Source organism: Mobula birostris, chromosome 10, assembly GCF_030028105.1.
Source record: "Mobula birostris isolate sMobBir1 chromosome 10, sMobBir1.hap1, whole genome shotgun sequence".
NCBI lineage: Eukaryota > Metazoa > Chordata > Chondrichthyes > Myliobatiformes > Myliobatidae > Mobula > Mobula birostris.
This window is the reverse complement of record NC_092379.1, coordinates 123,341,822-123,362,920: the sequence shown is the minus strand read 5'-3', so window position 1 is coordinate 123,362,920 and position 21,099 is coordinate 123,341,822. Positions and strand designations below refer to the sequence as shown.

General features: G+C 39.7%; 2 protein-coding genes across 5 annotated transcripts in view; one reads left to right on the top strand and one right to left on the bottom strand.

Moving 5' to 3' along the window:
- The window catches only part of zdhhc15b (zinc finger DHHC-type palmitoyltransferase 15b), a 55,641-nt gene that overhangs the window by 7,235 nt on the left and 27,307 nt on the right, over positions 1-21,099 (bottom strand). For both annotated transcript variants that reach the window (XM_072270908.1, XM_072270909.1), the window contains exons 3-11: positions 15,475-15,569; positions 13,982-14,102; positions 12,627-12,696; positions 10,523-10,555; positions 7,769-7,889; positions 6,931-7,063; positions 5,059-5,185; positions 3,137-3,246; positions 2,475-2,538 (exon numbers count right to left, since the gene is read on the bottom strand). In XM_072270908.1, the coding sequence (XP_072127009.1) occupies positions 2,492-2,538; positions 3,137-3,246; positions 5,059-5,185; positions 6,931-7,063; positions 7,769-7,889; positions 10,523-10,555; positions 12,627-12,696; positions 13,982-14,102; positions 15,475-15,569 (857 nt within the window). In that variant the 3' untranslated portion in view covers positions 2,475-2,491. The remainder of the gene's footprint in view (positions 1-2,474; positions 2,539-3,136; positions 3,247-5,058; positions 5,186-6,930; positions 7,064-7,768; positions 7,890-10,522; positions 10,556-12,626; positions 12,697-13,981; positions 14,103-15,474; positions 15,570-21,099) is intronic.
- The window catches only part of uprt (uracil phosphoribosyltransferase (FUR1) homolog (S. cerevisiae)), a 73,654-nt gene that overhangs the window by 41,813 nt on the left and 10,742 nt on the right, over positions 1-21,099 (top strand). Inside the window, exon 7 of one of the 3 annotated variants that reach the window (XM_072270914.1) lies at positions 14,867-14,901. The exons of the other annotated variants lie outside the window; for them this stretch is intronic. Within the exon in view, the coding sequence (XP_072127015.1) occupies positions 14,867-14,886 (20 nt within the window). The 3' untranslated portion in view covers positions 14,887-14,901. Of the gene's footprint in view, positions 1-14,866; positions 14,902-21,099 lie in introns of those variants that run through there. 3 annotated transcript variants of the gene reach the window in all.

The following is a 21,099-nucleotide window of genomic DNA, read 5'->3' as shown; positions in this document are numbered from 1 at the left end:
TTAACAGTAGAGGAGGCCGTGGATAGACATGTCAGAATGGGAATGGGATGTGGAATTAAAATGTGTGGCCACTGGGAGATCCTGCTTTCTCTGGCGGACAGAGCATAAATGTTCAGCAAAGCGGTCTCCCAGTCTGCGTCGGGTCTCGCCAATATATAGAAGGCCACATCGGGAGCACTGGACGCAGTATATCACCCCAGTCGACTCAGAGGTGAAGTGTTGCCTCACCTGGAAGGACTGTTTGGGGCCCTGAATGGTGGTAAGGGAGGAAGTGTAAGGGCATGTGTAGCACTTGTTCCGCTTACACGGATAAGTGCCAGGAGGGAGATCAGTGGGGAGGGATGGGGGAGACGAATGGACAAGGGAGTTGCGTAGGGAGCGATCCCTGCTGAATGCAGAGAGGTGGGGGGAGGGAAAGATGTGCTTAGTGGTGGGATCCCGTTGGAGGTGGTGGAAGTTACGGAGAATAATATGTTGGACCCGGAGGCTGGTGGGGTGGTAGGTGAGGACCAGGGGAACCCTATTCCTAGTGGGGTGGCAGGAGGATGGAGTGAGAGCAGATGTACGTGAAATGGGGGAGATGCGTTTAAGAGCAGGGTTGATAGTGGAGGAAGGGAAGCCCCTTTCTTTAAAAAATGAAGACATCTCCCTCGTCCTAGAATGAAAAGCCTCATCCTGAGAGCAGATGCGGCGGAGACGGAGGAATTGCGAGAAGGGGGTGGCGTTTTTGCAAGAGACAGGGTGAGAAGAGGAATAGTCCAGATAGCTGTGAGAGTCAGTAGGCTTATAGTAGACATCAGTGGATAAGCTGTCTCCAAAGACAGAGACAGAAAGATCTAGAAAGGGGAGGGAGGTGTCGGAAATGGACCAGGTAAACTTGAGGGCAGGGTGAAAGTTGGAGGCAAAGTTAATAAAGTCAACGAGTTCTGCATGCGTGCAGGAAGCAGCGCCAATGCAGTCGTTGATGTAGCGAAGGAAAAGTGGGGGACAGATACCAGAATAGGCACGGAACATAGATTGTTCCACAAACCCAACAAAAAGGCAGGCATAGCAAGGACCCATACGGGTGCCCACAGCTACACCTTTAGTTTGGAGGAAGTGGGAGGAGCCAAAGGAGACTACTATAAGCCTACTGACTCTCACAGCCATCTGGACTATTCCTCTTCTCACCCTGTCTCTTGCAAAAACGCCATCCCCTTCTCGCAATTCCTCTGTCTCCGCCGCATCTGCTCTCAGGATGGGGCTTTTCATTCTGGGACAAGGGAGATGTCTTCCTTTTTTAAAGAAAGGGGCTTCCCTTCCTCCACTGTCAACTCTGCTCTTAAATGCATCTCCCCCATTTCACGTACATCTGCTCTCACTCCATCCTCCTGCCACCCCACTAGGAATAGGGTTCCCCTGGTCCTCACCTACCACCCCACCAGCCTCCGGGTCCAACATATTATTCTCCATAACTTCTGCCACCTCCAACGGGATCCCACCACTAAGCACATCTTTCCCTCCCCACCTCTCTCTGCATTCCGCAGGGATCGCTCCCTACGCAACTCCCTTGTCCATTCGTCCCTCCCATCCCTCCCCACTGATCTCCCTCCTGGCACTTATCCGTGTAAGCGGAACAAGTGCTACACATGCCCTTACACTTCCTCCCTTACCACCATTCAGGGCCCCAAACAGTCCTTCCAGGTGAGGCAACACTTCATCTGTGAGTCGACTGGGGTGATATACTGCGTCCGGTGCTCCCGATGTGGCCTTTTATATATTGGCGAGACCCGACGCAGACTGGGAGCCCGCTTTGCTGAACATCTACGCTCTGTCCGCCAGAGAAAGCAGGATCTCCAGTGGCCACACATTTTAATTCCACATCCCATCCCCATTCTGACATGTCTATCCATGGCCTCCTCTACTGTAAAGATGAAGCCACACTCAGGTTGGAGGAACAACACCTTATATTCCGTCTGGGTAGCCTCCAACCTGATGGCATGAACATCAACTTCTCTAACTTCCGCTAATGCCCCACCTCCCCCTCGTACCCCATCTGTTACTTATTTTTATGCACACATTCTTTCTCTCACTCTCCTTTTTCTCCCTCTGTCCCTCTGAATATACCTCTTGCCCATGCTCTGGGTCCCCCCCCTCTTGTCTTTCTTCCCGGACCTCCTGTCCCATGATCCTCTCGTATCCCCCTTTGCCAATCACCTGTCTAGCTCTTGGCTCCATCCCTCCCCCTCCTGTCTTCTCCTATCATTTTGGATCTCCCCCTCCCCTCCAACTTTCAAATCCCTTACTCACTCTTCCTTCAGTTAGTCCTGACGAAGGGTCTCGGCCTGAAACGTCGACTGCACCTCTTCCTAGAGATGCTGCCTGGCCTGCTGCGTTCACCAGCAACTTTGATGTGTGCTAGTTGAACTTATGTTTTTTTTGTTGCTATACAAATAAATGGAAACTGAACAGTGAAAATGGGCTCAGATACTTACGTGGGAGCAAAGATCAGCTAGCTCTCCATTTCTACAGTCACAGAGGTGTTTCCACTTGTAGTTGCTGACAGAAGATAAAGTGACGTTTTAGAAAACATCTGAGTCATTTCCAAAAAAAAAGTGATTTTCTTTTTTCTATAGTTAGGAATATTAGAAGCACAATCCAGTCAAATTAGACAACTTCCTTGTTTATTTGGTTGTAGGAGGGAGGCAGTGGAAGAGAGAGGAGCAAAGGAAGATACAGAATACTCAAGCAGAAAATATATGGGGGGAGTAGGGGAGAGAGTAAGAGTAAATGGCAAACACAATTTCTATTTCGCAATCCAGTGATACAGATGGATACTTCAAATATTCCCAACATATTAACACCTTCATACTTACTATGAGGTGAAATGAAACCCATATTAGAACTACCACCTTCTGATTTACCCCTGAACCTAGTACAGAATACAATGGTCGTGATTTTTCCCAACAGATGAAGATTTAACAATGATGACACTGTTCTAATCTTGTTTAATATGAGATGTCTATCAGCAAATAAATTTTGTGGGCCAGCATGTCTTAAACCCAATTACAATAAACAACCCATCTTTATTGAAGTATACTCATCTGACTCAAAAAGGCTCATTTCTGTCACTAAAGCATAAGATTGACTGACTTACCGTAGTAGTCAACATCCGAATCTCCCTCATCCCAGTGCTCATTGTTGGAGAGAAGTGGATTGTGACTCTCTGACTGCGACTTCATGGGGAAAAAGTGTCCATCTCCAATACTAAAAATAAAGATTTCAAAAGTATCATTTGACCTATAATGATTTAATGTGGTGATCAGCAGCAACAGAGTGGCACAGTGATACTAATGACACCTTTGTGAAGTTTGAACATTCTCCCTGTGACTGCATAAAGCCCCCCAGATGCTTTGGTGCCCTCACCTCATTCCAAAGATGTACTGGTTGTTAGGCTCATTAGCAACTGTAAAAGTTTGGATTCTGGGGGAAAAAGGGGGGAAATGAGATCCGTAGGATTGCTTTGAGAGCTGGAATAGAGCCCATAAGCTCAATGGTCTCCATCTATCAGGTAAGGAAATACAGATAAGAAAAATGAGTGGCATGGTAGCTAGTGCCTAGCTTTACAGTGCCAGCAAATGGGGATCAATTCCAACCGCTGTCTGTAAGGGATTGGAACATTCTCCACATAACCGCATGCGTTTCCGGGCGTTCTGGTTTCCTCCCACATTCCAAAAGTGTATTGCTAGTAAGTTGTGGACATGATATGTTGGTGTTGGAAGCATGGTGGGCTACCCCAGCAAATCCTTGGACTGTGGGGGTCACTGAAGCAAACAACGCTTTTCACTGTATGTTTTGAAGTACATGTGACAAATAAAGCTAATCTTCAATGCTGCTTTGACTCGGTGATCTGGACTGTATTCAGGGACTCATCTTCGAACCTGGATGGGTATGCTGCAGTTGTTACCGACTTCATTAAAACCTGTGTGGATGAGTGTGTGTCTACAAAGACTTACTGTACATTCCCAAACCAAAAGCCATGAATGAACCAGGAGGTACGTCATCTTCTGAAGTCTAGATCTATGGCATTCAAGTCTGGTGACATAGGTCTGTACCAGAAAACCAGGTATGACTTACAGAGGGCTATTTCAAGGGCAAAGAGACAACTTTGAACGAGGTCAGAAGTGACATTGGATGTACGACAACTCTGGCAGTGTTTGCAAGACATTACTTCCTGTAAAGTGAAACCCAATAGCATGAATGGCAGCGATGCTTCACTACCAGATGAACTCAACACCTTCTATGCCAGCTTTGAAAGGGAGAATATAACTGCAGCTGTGAAGATCCCTGCTGCACCCAGTGACCCTGTGATCTCTGTCTCAGAGGTCTTTAAAGAGGGTGAACCCTTGCAAGGTGAAAGGCCCCGACAGAGTATCTGGTAAGGTTCTGAAAACTTGTGCCAACAAGCTGGCCGGAGTATTCAAGGGCATTTTCAACCTCTCACTGCTATGGGTGGGTTCCCACTTATTTCAAAAAGGCAACAATTATACCAGTGCCTAAGAAGAAGAATGTGAACTCCCTTAACTGTGGAGAGCATTCTAACAGGCTGCATCACTGTCTGGTATTGGGGGTGGGGGGGTGGGGGTGCTACACAGGACTGAAAGAAACCGCAGAGGGTCATAAATTTAGTCGGCTCCATCTTGGGTACTAGCCTACAAAGTACCCAGGACATTTTCAAGGAGCAGTGTCTCAGAAAAGCTCGTCCATTATTAAGGACCCCATTACCCAGGGCATACCCTTTTCTCATTGTTACCATCAGGTAGCAGGTACAGAAGCCTTCTGAAGGCCCACACTCAGCGATTTAGGAACAGCTTCTTCCCCTCCGCCATCTGATTCCTGAATGGACATTGAACCCGTGAACACCACCTCACTTTTTTGTTAATACATATTATTTGTTTTGCATGATTTTTAATCTATTCAATATACATATACTGCAGTTTATTTATTTTTTTCTTATTTAAAATTTTCCACACAGTTACAAAGGCACATCAGTGCTGAGAGTCCAAATGGGTAGAGTACCTGGTAAAAATAGGTAGCAGCCAATACTTTTTTTCTGGACCAAATACATGCTCTAAATTTTTCCTCATGCCAAGGTTGTAACCATTTTTATCTGGACCATGCTGAAATATTGGTGCTGAGAAGGCCTCTGGAAAGAAAAAAAAAGAAATATTTTAACAAATCCACAGAATTGTTTCACATTCAAGAACAATCTGATCATTACTTCTTTGAAGGATCAGCTAGATATTTACAGAAAGCTAGTTAGAAAATTGCTCAGTGCATGCAGCATTTCTGTTCATGCTAAAGTGCAATATTTAGTTACTTTCTATGCCGCTATTTTTAGAGTCAAGGAAAAATATAGCACAGAAATAAACCAATTGGCCCATCTAGTCTGCACCGAACCATTTAAACTGCCTACTTTCATCAACCTGCACTGGGACCACAGCCCTCCATACGCCTACCATCTATGTACCTATCCAAACTTCTCTTAAGCACTGAGTTTGAGCTTGCATGCAACACTTATGCTGGCAGCTCGTTCCACAATCTCATGTCCCCCTGAGTAGAGAAATTTCCCCTCATGTTCCCCTTGAACTTTTCATCTTTCACCCCTAACCCATGACCTCTAGTTGTAGACAACTCAGTGGGAAAAGCCAGTATGCATTTACCCTATCTATACCCCTCATAATTTTGTATACCTCTCAGTCTTCTATGTTCCTGACCTATTTAATCTTGCCTTATAACTCAGGTCCTTCAGAACTGGCAACACCCTTATAGGTTTTCTCTGTACACCACTTTCTTCATGTTGGACTGTCATTTGACTCACAATTTCTAAAATGTTTATTTTATGCTTCTTGCACACAGCTTATTTCTCAGCCTGGATCTCAAGCTTCCAGATTCCACACCCAGTGTTATGAAACTGACCATTTGGTTTTTAATGCTTGCACTGTTGGCTGCTCCTCACAATGTTTCTTCCTCCTTTCCCGCACCCAGTTAATTTAAATGAATGCTAACATTTTGGGAAGTCACTGTTCATAAAGACAACCTAAATGGCACGAGTTCTCTGATACGGAAGTATTTTTTTTGTTGAGGACTAGTTCATTTTGAGTTTGGAGAAGTGTTACTGGAGGCTGACTCATAAAGCAGAAGACAAAACACAGTTCAAATATTGCACATTATGGGCAATTTTTATGAGCTTATAAAAGGATCAAGACCTAACCAACACTATTCCTTATGAAAATATTTGAATAACCGTTTGGTTTAATAGAATGAGCCGAGTGCATCTGCATTAAAATACTGTATTTTGTAGTAGTATGGATTAAAATGAAGTAGAAACAGCAAACTGATAATCCTTCTGTTATATTTGTCCAATGAAAACGATCCTCAGGTAGGACATATACAAGTACTGTCACAACAGCTGCAACATCTGCTTCTATTTATTGAACACCTTTAACAGAATATCATGGCATGCCATAAATATTAGAACAGATGCTATGGCTTGATGAAATCTGTAGATCTGTAAGAGTGTCTCCAAGGAGAGAAAAGAGGGATGGTGGACGGAAGGAATGTATGGACTCATCAGCTTAAGGCATAGCCATAATGATCTGGATGTGCAAAAATTCAGAATATGAGTACAGATATCTTGAGGGGATGCAATACTGGAGGAGACCACCAAGAATGACTGGCATAACCATTGAGCCTATCAGGACAGAGAAGCTGCAAGTTAAAACTCCACAGACATGCCCACAGCAGAAACCCAGGCTCTCCCTTCTCCCCCCGCCCTCTTCTTCAATGCCCCTAAGTAATCCACAGCATCAAACATCCAGACCTGAATTTTAAATCCACTCATCCATTCCTTAATAATTGCAAACAAGTGATATGTTGCTGAAGTCTTACCTAATGTAGATCTGTTTAAACTGACCAGCCAACAATGGTAGCTAAGGAGGAACATGAGGCTCAGGAAGAACATGACAGCCACGAAAAGAAGAAAGAGAACATGGAATTTTGCAGGACCATCGGGAAGACCACCCTGTCAGGAAAATAAGAGCCAATGAACTATCACTGAGCAAGAACACAGCAAACTTGTGATTTTCAAAGCAATTTTCAAAGCAATCGTTGTTCTGAGCCATGTAGACAATAACAAAGATACATGATATAATTTTATATATAAACTTCAGAGCTGAGATGATCCAAACTCTAATTTGAAGTTCATGTGATTTAAGTAATCTTAAAATGGTCACTACTTTACACCTATCCATCAGTTGTTATGCTCCTGAATAGGAAATGTGATGGGGAGGATAGTTAGCCCAAACTCCACACCTGATCACTATAAAGTGAATATCTTCAGAGGAATAAATAGATTGAAAAAGACTGACATAGGACAGTGGTCGTCTGTGATACCATCAAAGACCCAATAGCTTGCTAGCACTCACTTTAGGCCCTGATGAAAAGTTGCCACCACAGTCCGGTTCCACCAGTCTCAGTACTAATTAGAAATGCATGCTAACTAGGTATGATACCTTCGAGAAATGACAAGGAAGGTGCAAGGAAATAAACCGAGACTACATACATGTTAACTAAAACATTGTTGTAGTGGAGATTTTCAACAAGCAATCAAATATTGTTTGTGTACCTCGAACCAACTAAAGTAACTATTGAACTGACAATCCATATCCAGATTTCATTTGTGCATGTTTCATATTTTGAGTGAGGATACATGCAAACTGGAAGTTACCGTCCAAAACATGATGAAATATTGCAGAACAGTGGCAGCAACAAACAACGAATACAGCATGGAATATCCCAGAAAGAGCAGAAAAAATTTGTAGTTTGAAAATCCAATACAGTTGTTCACCCTAGAGAGAAAGAAAACTATTAGAACAAAGCCTTTGTTTATATAATAAATAACAACTGGGATTTAAATTCCATTTTCACAACCTCATAACATAACCAATAAATTATTTTTGAAATCACAGTTGTCCAGTAGGATTCCACAGATTTCAGTAAAATGATGATCAGATAACACTTTTTGCCAGTGATAGAACCATAGAACACTACAGCACAGAAAACAGGCCATTTGGCCCTTCTAGTCTGTGCCAAACCTTCATTCTGCTAGTCCCATTGACCTGCACCCAATCCATAACCCTCCAGACCTCTCCCATCCATGTACCTATCCAATTCATTCTCCAAACTTAAGAGTGAGCCCGCATTTACCACATCAGATGGCAGCTCGTTCCACACTCCCACCACTCTCTGAGTGAAGAAGTTCTCCCTAAATCTTTCCCCTTTCACCCAAAAGCCATGTCCTCTCGTATTTATCTCTCCTAATCTAAGTGAAAAGTGTCTACTCGCACTTACTCTGTCTATACCCCTCATAATTTTGTAAACCTCTATCAAATCTCCCCTCATTCTTCTACGCTCCAAGGAATAAAGTCCTAACCTGTTCAATCTTTCCCTGTAACTCAACTCCTGAAGACCCGCCAACATCTTAGTAAATCTTCTCTGCACTCTTTCAATCTTACTGATATCCTTCCTACAGTTAGGTGACCAGAACTGCACACATATATTCCAAATTTGGCCTCACCAATGTCTTATACAACCTTGCCATAACATCCCAACTCCTATACTCAATACTTTGATTTATGAATGCCAGGATGCCAAAAACCTTCTTTACAACCCTGTCTACCTGTGACGCCACTTTCAAGGAATTATGTATCTGAACTCCCAGATCTCTTTGTTCCTCCGCACTCCTCAGTGCCCTACCACCTACTGTGTATGTCCTACCTTGATTTGTCCTTCCAAAATGCAATACCTCACACTTGTCTGCATTAAATTCCATCTGCCATTTTCTGGCCCATTTTTCCAGTTGGTCCAGATCCCTCTGCAAGCTTTGAAATGCGTCCTTGCTGTCCACAACGCCTCCAATCTTAGTGTCATCAGCAAACTTGCTAATCCAATTTACCACATTATCATTGGGGGACCAATTTTGTCCCTTACTATCCTTTTACTCTTAATATACTTGTAGAAACCCTTCGGGTTTACCTTCACATTATCTGCCAAAGCAACCTCATGTCTTCTTTTTGTCTTCCTGATTTTCTAATTCAGTATTTTCTTACATTTCTATACTCTTCAAGTACCTCATTTGTTCCCTGTTGCCTACATCTGCTATACAACTCTCTCTTTTGCTTAACCAGATCGCCAATATCGCTGGAAAACCAAGGTTCCCTATGCCTGTTAACTTTGCCTTTAATCCTGGCAGGACCATGCAAACTCTGCACTCTCAAAATTTCGCCTTTGAAGGTTTTCCACTTACTGAACAAATTCTTGCCAGAAAACAACTTATCCCAATCAACTCTTCCTAGATTCTTTCTCACTTCCACAAAATTGGCCTTTCTCCAATTTAGAATCAGTGACCAGACCTCAGTTCGAGGACCAGACCTATCCTTATCCATAATTAACTTGAAACTAATTACATTATTGTCACTGGACCCAAAATGTTCGCTTACACATACTTCTGTCACCTGACCTGTCTGGTTCCCTAATAGGAGATCAAGTTTTGCATCCTCTCTTGTTGGTTCCTCTATATATTGATTTACAAACATAGAAAACTTTCCTGAACACATTTGACAAACTCCAAGCCATCCAGCCCTTTTACAGTGTGGGAGTCCCAGTCAATATGATACCGGATGAAATATTTATAAATAAAAGGCTCCAGGGCAAATTCCTTTGTTTTTTAGAACCGTAGTTTCATGAAATCTTTTATGCCTAATTGAAAGGAAAGATGGATCTTGTTTAACATCCTATAAGAAACACGCATCTGCTGCAGTGCAGCAATTGTTCTTACTGCCCTGAAGGTTATGGGCTGAGTTTCTTGAGTGGTACATGAATCTGTTATCTATTAAATAGGAGGCAAGTCTGACTGAATCTATCATGCAGGACTCTACAGTTGCTCTTGTACTAAGATAAAAATGTAAAAATTTTCCAAGCCATTAATATTCTTTTTCACCCCCCCCCAAAAAAAAATTGGAGCATGTCAATGCTAAGGAAGGTTATTACTGAACAGATAAACTTTCAGGGAAGTAAACTGCAACTGAAGATCTACTTAACTATAAATTGTCCTGTTTTATGGGACAAAAATGAAACTAATTATAAATTAAGGAATTTTGAAATACTGAATGGATATTAATTTATCTAAAACTCTTTTTAATTCTGCAGATGAAAAGTTCTAGGTCACAATGACTAATGAACAGTAACCAACTACAAGTTTATTTCAACAGGATTTTCAATATTAAAGATGAGAAACCAGACAATTAAGAAATCGTCTGGCATTATCTGAATTCACACTAGAAATCTTACACTGTGTCTCTGTCCACTCTATAATGAAACCGCAAATTATGTTATGTGTGAATTAATGACTTGATTATAAAAAGTTTTATGACTTGATTACACTTGTTGCCTAGTGCTTGGTTAAATATCAGATTTGACCTACCAAGGACAGTGATGGTCCATTTTCAATACACACCTAAAAACAAAACAAAGAAATCCGTTAGTAATAAATAATAACCATTTAAAAAGTAAACCTCAGGTACTTCCAGGAGAATTTTGGCTGGTCTTCAACATCAATTTACAAACCCTTTAGCATTGTTGAAACTCAAGGTACTTCACAGAAGTGTTAGCAAACTAAATTTGACAAATCTGCATTGGAGCTACAGGCTGGTTAGTGAGATAAAATTTAAGGTGTTTCTTAAAAATAGGAGAGATAAGGATATGGAAAAGTTTGGTTTGGGAATTCTAGGGTTAGGATTCAGGCAGTTGAAATCACTGCTGCAAATATCCAAGCAATTAAATGATAACGTTTAAATGGTCAGAACTGGAGTTTAAACATGTGGGAGAAAGGGAAAATATGAAATACAATTATTCAAGATAGACTGTAGTTAGCCAACGATTAATCCGGGAATCTGTCCAACCAGCTAAATAATTTCAGTCTATGTTTCAACCTAGATAATGTGAACATTAATTATTTACACATTTCAAATTGCAGGTTATGGGTTAGAAGAGAAAATGATTTTTAAAAAACTGATCTGTGGAAAGAGAAAAAGAAATTGCAGGCCAGATTATTCTGGACCTGGTTCATATCTAGATCCATTGCCCACTGTATCCATGAATAATTTTCCTAATGACTGGACGAACCTCCGTACTTGACAGGTATCTGGTGAGGAAGTCAAGTAGCATATTCCAAGTCCCTGACAGCCTTAATGGTCATCAGTAGACTTCAAAGCTTTTTAAAATATTTCTGGCTTGCAGAAACATTTAAACAAGTCAAAAAGGGGATTAGAACATTCAGGGAATTAAAACATTATTTTGGTAACTAAATGTAAAAAATATAATTAACTGCACATTAAAATCAAATAATTAGAAATATTAACGTTAAAAAACATTGATGTTTTATCAAAGACATTGAAATGGAAGTCTCTGTAAACACAACAGTTCTCTATGCTGTAAAGATACAAGCTGGATGCAGAGTGCAACCAGTGCATTTCTTGGTACTGTAACTCACTGCTCCACTGTTGAGTGTAAGAAAAAATGTGCCAATATCTAAACCCCAGCACACCCTCACCTTCTGCTTTTCATTATACACTTGGGAAATCTGGTGGACTAAAGAGTGAACAGCTGACAGCTGGTGATTTCTTCTGAAACTCTTGGCTATAAATCGGTGGCTTTGTGCCAGCGTTTCAGATCTATGATCTTTAACTGACCTTCCATGTATATGAGGATCAGGCAGAAAAATAGCATTTTGATAGGTAAGCAATGACCTTGTCAAATGGTGAGTAGGCTCAAGGGACTGTGTGACCTATTCTTCCTCCTGCTTCTTACACTCTAAGCTGTTCAACAGTGCTCTGAAAGTAAGCACGTGAACATTTGTGTGACAAGAGAACTGATGTATTGTTTTAACTATTGCTTATTCCACTATTTTATGCACCAAATAATAAAAAAACTGTCATTTTAAATTGCTATGCTTAGATATCTGTTCAAAGTAGGATTGAATGCATTATTGTATTCTTGATCCCTTGAAACTTGCATTCTCAGTTTTTGAAATTAGATCATTGCCATATTCACTTGTACTAAACTTACTTTCCCTTCATTGCATAAAAGGAATGAATTTTGTCAGATTCACATAGAAGACTGTCTAATGACAGCATTTCAGTTACTTCAGCAAAATGCATTAAGGGGCAAGCAACTCATTAAATATAGCTTTACAAATGTAGCTCTGCTGCAGTTGGTATACAGAAGTGCTGATGTGAAAATCAAAGACCAAAGGTATAGTCAGCATTACATTCTCCAGCAGGGGAGAAACCATGTTACTAACTATGTACTGATACCATGAATATTTAACTCTGCAGGTGAGAAATCTGTTCATTGTATACAAGTAATATCATAGAATTTCACTGCATTCAAATCAAGAATAGGATATATATTAGAATTCATTGAATCCAATCTACATATATGATCATTTGTACAAGAACATTGTTCATTTAAATCAATCTAGTTGCTTCATTTTAGATTTCTTTAATTAAAAGATCTGAACTGCATACGTGTCACAGATGGAGCAGTGATGACAACGATCAGGCTTAATCAGTTGGCACCGGTCACAGTATCGGATGGCTAATGAAAAGAAGAAGGATTAGTATCACTCTCCTGCAATTTTAGTGCTTAGATGAAGAACTTTCTAAATCAAAAGTTTCTTGGAAAACTTCTTCCTTTTTAAACTTTTAGTATATAACAGGATTCAGTTGCATAACATAGGTCTATAAATTTAGAAATAAAACATTTCAACAGCTGTAAAGGGTGGTCAATGTTACAGCATCAAACAACATAAAAGGCCACCAGGCTAGTAATTGATAAGACAAAATCAATACTGTCATTTTCAGCTGAAATACACCACAATAAACCTATTACTGTTCAGCAGAGTGCCTGCACTGTGGACGAACAAGGGTGAACAGTATACGTGCAGGATAATGCCCCTTTTTGGAGTCTGTATGCATTCGAATTGTAATGACATTGTAACATAACCTCCTTTCCACCATGGTGCAGAGGGACTTTGAAGTTTTCATGCAAGACTCCCAGCAGGTTAATCTATAGATTGAGTCTGTGGTAAAGGCAGCAAATATAATGTTGGCATTTATTTCAAGAGGAGTAGAAATTAAAAGCAAGGAGATAATGCTGAAGCTTTATAAGACACTGGTCAGGCCGCACTTGGAGTACTGTTAACAGTTTTGGGCCCCATATCTCAGAAAGGATGTGTCGCCATTGGAGAGAATCCAGAGCATGTTCACGAGGATGATTCTGGGATTCAAGTGGTTAACATATGAGGAGCATTTGGCAGCTATGGTCCTGTACTCACTGGAATTTAGAAGCTTGCGAAGGGATCTCATTGAAACCTACCAAATGTTGAAAGGACTAGATAGTGTGGATGTGGAGGGGATGTTTCTTATGGTGGTAGTATCCAGAACTAGAGGGTACAGCCTTAAAATTGAGGGGCAACCTTTTAGAACAGAGGTAAGTTGAAATTTTTTTTAGTCAGAGAGTGGTGAATCTGTGGAATGCTCTGCCACAGAGTGCGATGGAGGCCAAGCCCATGGTGAAAGTTGATAGCTTCCTGATCGCTCAGAGCATCAAAGGATATGGCGAGAAGGCAGGTGTATGGGGTTGGTGTGATCCGGGATCAGCCACGATGAAATGGCAGAGCAGGCTCGATGGACTGAATGGCCTAATTCTGCTCCTATGTCTTATGGCCTAGCACTAAGTTATTTCTTCCCTCTTCTCACTATTAGTCAAATTAATTATTTTCTCAAAAGGGGTCAGCTTTTGCTACTGATTTAGTGCACTTACTTTATGTTTGTTTTTCAAACATGAAACATTACAGATGTGTGATATTGGATTCTCATACCTCCGGATGCAGTCTTGGTGTACACTGGTAATGTTTTAGCCACATCCAATAGAATTTGCTTTTGCACCTCAGGATTTTCTTCTCGCTCATATCTCTCTCTGTCAGCTCTGGTCAATTGAAACTACAAGCACATGGAAAATATAACAAAGTTCCATTAACAAGAGTGTGCAAGAATGTTGCATTAAAAAAAGAGCTAATTTTGTGGTGCAGCAAGAAGAATGAATGTTATGTCGTATTATGATATAACAGGAAGTCAGAAGTAAATGGCAATAATAATATCAGGGTTTACCATCAAGACCAGTCTCTCAAAACTCATTAGAAGATGGAATAAATTTTAATACCCTAATGCAAAAAAGTTACACCTCACAGTATGTGGTTTTAATATAGCAATTGTATTTTTGCATTACTTATTGCCATTTTAAAAACTAGAGTTATGGCATTTTAGTACTGTGTGTTGTTCAACAACTAGCTGATTTGAACACTATACTTGAAACCTGGCTGAAAGTATTAAGATGCTAAACAGTTTTAACTGTCAGGAGGCTTTGCCTTTAAACAGGTATGTTGACAGTTAACTCATGAACTCCAGAACCTAGGCTCTACTGAAAACTGGCTACCTTCCTAGATCTAAAGGCAGAAGGTCGAACTTTGACTTATTAAACAAAGAGTCTGTTACTGAGTAAGGTGGATGCAAATAACCCAATGAGATTATTTTGTAGAAGAATGGAAGAGATACCTTCATTGCCAATATTAATCCATCATTCAACATTAATTAGAATTATTTGCTGTTTTTCTCTGTGTTTCTCATGTGGCAATTTGCTGTTGATTTCCTATAATAGACACAAAACTTGAACACAGTAAGATAAAGAATTTTGGATCATTCTGCAGGGGAAATGAAACTCCGATAGAAACGGAAGGTGGAGAAAATTCAGTGGTGGAGAAAGTGGAACAGAATAAATTCAAGAACCTTAGACTTATACACCTCCTGCAAAATTCTACGAATCCCTACAACATTATGGAGATAGATTCCAAGTGACTAGTTTTTATAAATCATTTAACTGTGCTGCAAGCAGCTTTAACAGATCAACCCCCATTTTCAATGATATTTTCCTTTGCTTATAAATTCATCCACCAATTTTGTTAGATTTCTCAGTCATTTATAGTCTCTAGCTCAAACAGATTATTGCCGAATAGGTACATTCTTGCCTAAGCTGTTCAAAACAAACCGCACAGAAGGAGCTCAATTAGCTTTTTCTCTCAATGGTTTTGATGCTTCTTCAACAGATGTACCGAATCAGTATCCAACAACACTCGAGGGAATGTAACAATACACCCTACAATTCTCTACTCTGTTTGAGAGTTCTTGGGGTACCAAGATGCTCTGTAGAGCAAGTATGATCCATCAGCTTTACATAAACCACGATGATGAAGTTAAACATGACACCGAACTTTTTACACAAGATCAATCAATGCTCACTTAAGTCAAAATGAATTACCTTTCGAGAAGGCTGTGCTGGTTCTGTAAAAATAGCTTTGCAATAGGTCCACACAAACAGCACAAAAAATAAATGAAATATCACAAGATATGCAGCTGTAATATAACAAAAAAATGGATCAGGTAAAGCCAAAATGGTTTCATTTTTAAAACAGATAAATAATAACATTTGCATTTTAGAAAAAACAAGTGCATCTAAATTAACTAACAAACGCTTATATTTGCAAGGTTTAGACATTCAGCTTTGTCTTCCAAACAGACAAGGACAATGCAGTAAAGCTGATGACAATCCTATAAATGAGCAGATAACAGCTAGATGGTAAAAACACAGACCACTGGCTAAAAACATGGATCAGTGAAGACTGATGTAGAAAGACTTCAAGGTGGCACAATGGCGCAGTTTGCGGATCGCTGCAGACCTGAGTTCAATGCTGACCTCGAGTGATGTCTATGTGGAACTTGCACGTTCTCTGCATGACTGCATGGGTTCCACTCCCCATACAGGCTGCTCTGATTTCCTCCTATATCCCAAAGGTCTGCAGGTTGGCAAGTTAATTGGCTATTGTAGATTTCCAATTTTTCTGATGAAGATGAATAGTAGTCTCTGCAGGTAGATGATGAGAATGTGGGGGGCATAAAATTAAAGTTAATGTAGGATTAACGTAAACATGTCGTTGATGGCGAGCACAGACTTGGTGGGCCAAAGAACCCATTCTGCCCTGTATGCCTCTATGATTCACTTATTACAATAGTTGAAATTGAAAATGCTTTTTCCTTAGTCGTTTAATTATATTAAGTCTTATCAGAGAGTGACTACACCTTCAGCTAAGAGAGTCATTTTTGTCCTAGATTATGTTTCAGTGATACTTAAATTTATTAATTCTGCCAGCACATCATGCCCTCCATTTTAAGCAGTAAGTGATGTGATACGGCTAGAGGTGAATGCTGAGTTCAAATCAGAAGCTAAATAATCCAAAATAGGATGGTTTCAAAAGTTGAATGTTTCTTTTCTATTTCAATATGTTCTTTGGGTATGCCCTACCAGCAGCCTTGGTTTTAAACTAGCTCCCATGTAGCTAACTTGACTGATTCCCTATTTAAATTGTTAGATTACCATTAATTTGCACTGTTCAGGAAATTTTTGTGGCAAAACCATTAAATACTATGAAATCTTTTAAATTTAGAACCCTAATGGCAAATAGTTGAGACTTTTTAGCAACAGCTAGGTAACAAAACACAGGATACTACCAGACTGTTGCACTGTCAAGGTTTCAAATAAACAAACTGCTTAATATGGATTATTTCTTGACATTCATTTAATATTCCTTAACCGAAACTATTCTAGATGCTGAAGAAACAAGTAACATAATTTCTGTTATTAAAATATAAACATGCAATACATGCAAATTCAGTACAAGGTCCTTATTAATATTTTTGATTTCAAACCAAAGAAAACTATTTACAAATCTTTATTATTAGCAAGCTCCAAAGCAATTAAAATAAAAGGTAATATTTTGAAGTTTACTAATGGGGACAATTTTTTAAAAAAATTATCGACATCTGGGTATGGCCAGCAAGGCTGGCACACCCATTTCCAACCAGGTTTGCTGACAATCTTTTGCCAATGAGAATTTCACAAGTGTTGAAACAACACAAAGCCATGACAGATTTTGTTTCTTCACATAGCTCACTATTTCAGGAAAATTGCCAAATGGAACCTTGTATTTATGGTGTACAAGGATTGTCGTGAAATAAAACAGCCAAAATATTTTGCAACATTTGTACTTGGGCAAAAAAAATCTCTCACATTTTAATAATCTAATATTAATTTCTGTATAAAGACTGAAATATATTTGGAGTGAAAATCAAACATTAATATTATAAACTCACTACACATGGCCAATTTGGAAGTTGATACACATTTTGAGAGCAGACACTTCCTCTGCAGATAGCAATGTTATTCCTGATCTGACTGCGCTTAACCCAGGCACTAGAAACTTATATGAAAAAAATATGAAACATTTGATCCATTTCTTATCTCAAAAAGTATGAAAAATAATTATCTAAGGAACAGTAAACATTATGCTACCCTCTCCATGATTATTATAGCAAGAATTTTATAGCAATTCTTTAAAGAACTGGGTTTCCATCCCTCCACTATTGATGCTGCCTTAACTATGATTGAATATTGAATTTCTCTTGTCCTTACCTACCACTCCATCAACACATTATGTTCTGAAACTTCCGCATCTCCAAAGGATCCTACCTTTTCCTCCCACTCCCTGCTTTCTACAGGAATCACTCTCTTAGTGGTTCCCTTGGCCATTCATCCCTCCCCACTAATCTCCCTCCCGACACTTATCCCTGCAAGCAGCTTAAGTGCTACACCTCTCTCCCTCACCTCCATTCAGGGCCTCAGGCAGTCGTTCCAGGTGAGGCAACACTTCACCTGTGAATCTGCTGGGGTCGTCTGTTGTGTCTGGTGCTCCCAATGTGACCTCCTCTACACTGATGAGACTCGCTGTTTTTTCAGCTTAAACCACTTCAAAAAGGGTTGATAGCTATAACTTATAAACGGATATTGAATTTACGAATGATATCTAATGATAAAATTAAACATGCTTGGGAATTGGAAGTTCATGAGTCATTCTCAGATAATCAACGGAGTAAAATTCTTCATTTGGTTAATAGCTCATCTATTTGTGCCCGTCATTCCTTGATACAGTTCAAGATAGTGCATCGGGCCCACATGTCAAAGGATAAACTAGCACGTATTTTTTCCAAGATCAATCCTATTTGTGACAGATGTAATAATGAGGTGGCCACTTTAACTCATATGTTTTTGTCTTGTATAAAGCTAGACAATTTTTGGAGAGATGTTTTAAAAACATTATCAAAAGTCTTGGATCTGGACCTACAACCTAATTTACTTACGGCAATATTTGGGATTACCCCATCGAAACCAGGAAATATTCCTGTTTCTGCTCAACGTATGATAGCCTTTTCAACTTTATAGGCTAGGAGAGCCATTTTACTGAAGTGGAACGATTCTAATCTACCTACTATCTTTTATTGGCTTTCCTCCATTATGTCTTGTTTAAGTTTAGAGAAAATAAGAAGGAAGACATTTGATACAGCCTTTAAATTTGAGCAAATCTGGCGACCTTTTATTCAATATTTTCATTTGATTTGATTTATTACTCTTCTGATTTTTTTTCGAAGTTTTAGATTTGATTAGAAAGTCTTTCTTTTTTTTTTGGTTGTATCCTCAGAATGGACTGCCCAGTCCCTTTTTTCTGTATAGTGTAGTGGTTTTTTTTTCCTTCATTTAAAATTCAAAGTTTTTTCTTTCCTCTTCATGAACTGATAAGAGGAGAATTAGCTGTTTTTTTTAAATTATACATTATATACTAGCTTAACACTATGTTTGACTTTGATAATGTCTATTTTAATCTCTGTATTGTTATTGATATATATATATATATATATTTGAGATAATTCTCTTGTTTGTATTTATGTTCCTTCTAAATCAATAAAAAGATTAATAAAGAAAGAAAGAGACTCGCCATAAATTCGAGGACTGCTGCTTTGAGCACCTCTGCACCATTCACCACAAGCAGGACTACCTGGTGGCCAAACATTTTAATTCCTGTTCCAACATGTCAGTCCATGGTCTCCTTCTGTGGCAGTATGAGGCCACCCTAGGGTGGAGGAGCAACACCTTATATTCCGTCTGGGTAATTGATACCTCCTTCAAAAAAACAAATTCCCCCCCCCCCACCATTCTTTACAGCTAGCCTCCTTCACCTTCCCCCACGTTTTTATTCTGGCATCTTTTCCCCTTTCTCAGCCCAAAACGTCAACTATCTTGTCATTTCCATAGATGCTGCTGGCTGAGTTCATCCAGCATTTTGTGTGTGTTGCTTTTGATTTCCAGCAGCTGCAAACTTTATGATTTTGAGAGAAAACTTGCTTGCAATATCAAAAACAAGCAGAAATGGTTTCTGTGGACGCCTACAAAAGGAGGGAAATAAGTCTGACACCACTGGAGAATTATCCCTGCTGGTGAATTAATACAAGGAAATAAAGAAATGGCATTATGTTAAATCAGTTTTTTTTTGCATCAGTCTTCACAGCAGGGGACTCTGCAAATATCCCCAGCAGGTGGGATAAATTCAAATAAAGGGAGGAATTGTAAACATCTCAATCACAAGGATCATAGTACAGTATTGGAGAAACTAAGGGGCCTATGGTTACACAAATGAAAGGGATCCAGTGGTCTGCACACAAGAATTTTAAAGGAAATGGTGACAGAGACAGCAGACTCATTGGTTGAAAATTTTCAAAACTCACTGAATTCCAGGAGAGCATCAGATAATTTTAAAAACAGCTGGAGGGATGTAACTAGTGGTGTACCCCAGGGGATCAGTTCTTGGCATTTGATTGTTTACAAATTAGATTAATGACATGGAGGAAATGAAATATAGTATTTCCAAGTTTACAGATGATATTAGAATCAGTGAAATGGTATGTTGTGATGAGGTAAGTGTGATTCTGCAAGGTACGTTAATAGATTGAGTGACTGGACAAAAACATGTCAAATGGAGTTTAATGTGGGGAAGTGTGAGGTCATGCACTTTGGTAAGAGGAATTAAAAAGCTGGGTTATTGTCTAAATGGAGAGAGATTGCAAAATCAGTGAAATCCAGAGCCGTCTATATTTTCTCCTGCATGAATCACATAAAGTTAGCAGGCAGGTCCGACCAGTAGTGAAGGGGCAAACTGCATTTTGGCCTTTCTTACAAACTGGTTGGAGTTTAAATTGGGTGGTTTAGTTATAGTTGTATACTATAGAGTGTTGATGATGCTACACCTGAAATATTGTGCATTGCTTTCGCTCCCTTACCTAAAAAAAAATGATATAGTCAAAAGAGATTTAGTAGATTAATTCCGGGGATGAGAGGATTGTCCTTGCGACAGAGGCTGGACTATTTGGGTCTGTATTGCATGGAGTTCACAAAAATTGAGGGGACTACGTTAAGCATACAAGATGCTAACTGGGGTTAACAGGATAGATGCTGAGATTTCTGGAATGCCCTGCCTGTGAGGATGCTGGAGGGCAGATCATTAAATATATTTAAGGTAGAAGTAGATGAATATTTGAAAGATGGAGTGTTAAAGGTAACTGGTACAGAAGACAAGTCAAAATCAACATAGAACAGCCATGATTACATTGAGACCATAAGACACAGGAGCAGAATTAGGCCACTTAGGCCATAACCTTTGCCACCTTTCTAATTAAGAACCTATCAAACTCCGCTTTAAATATACCCAATAACTTGGCATCCACTGCCATTTGTGACAATAAGTTCCACAGATTCGCCACCTTTCAGCAGGTGTAGGCCAGCTGACCTCTCCAGCCTGGGCCACCCACCTTTCACTTACTGAAAGAAGAGCCACATTTGAGAAGTCTCCTGGCCAACTCCTGCTTCAATTCTCCTGCAGTCTGAAGTTATACTTTTATTCAATTACATTATTTTTAAAGTTACAATACTGAAAGGGGAAAGAAGACAGTGAAACCTAAGAGGAAGTGAACAGATTAAAAGGAATAATCAAGGAGTGGCTAT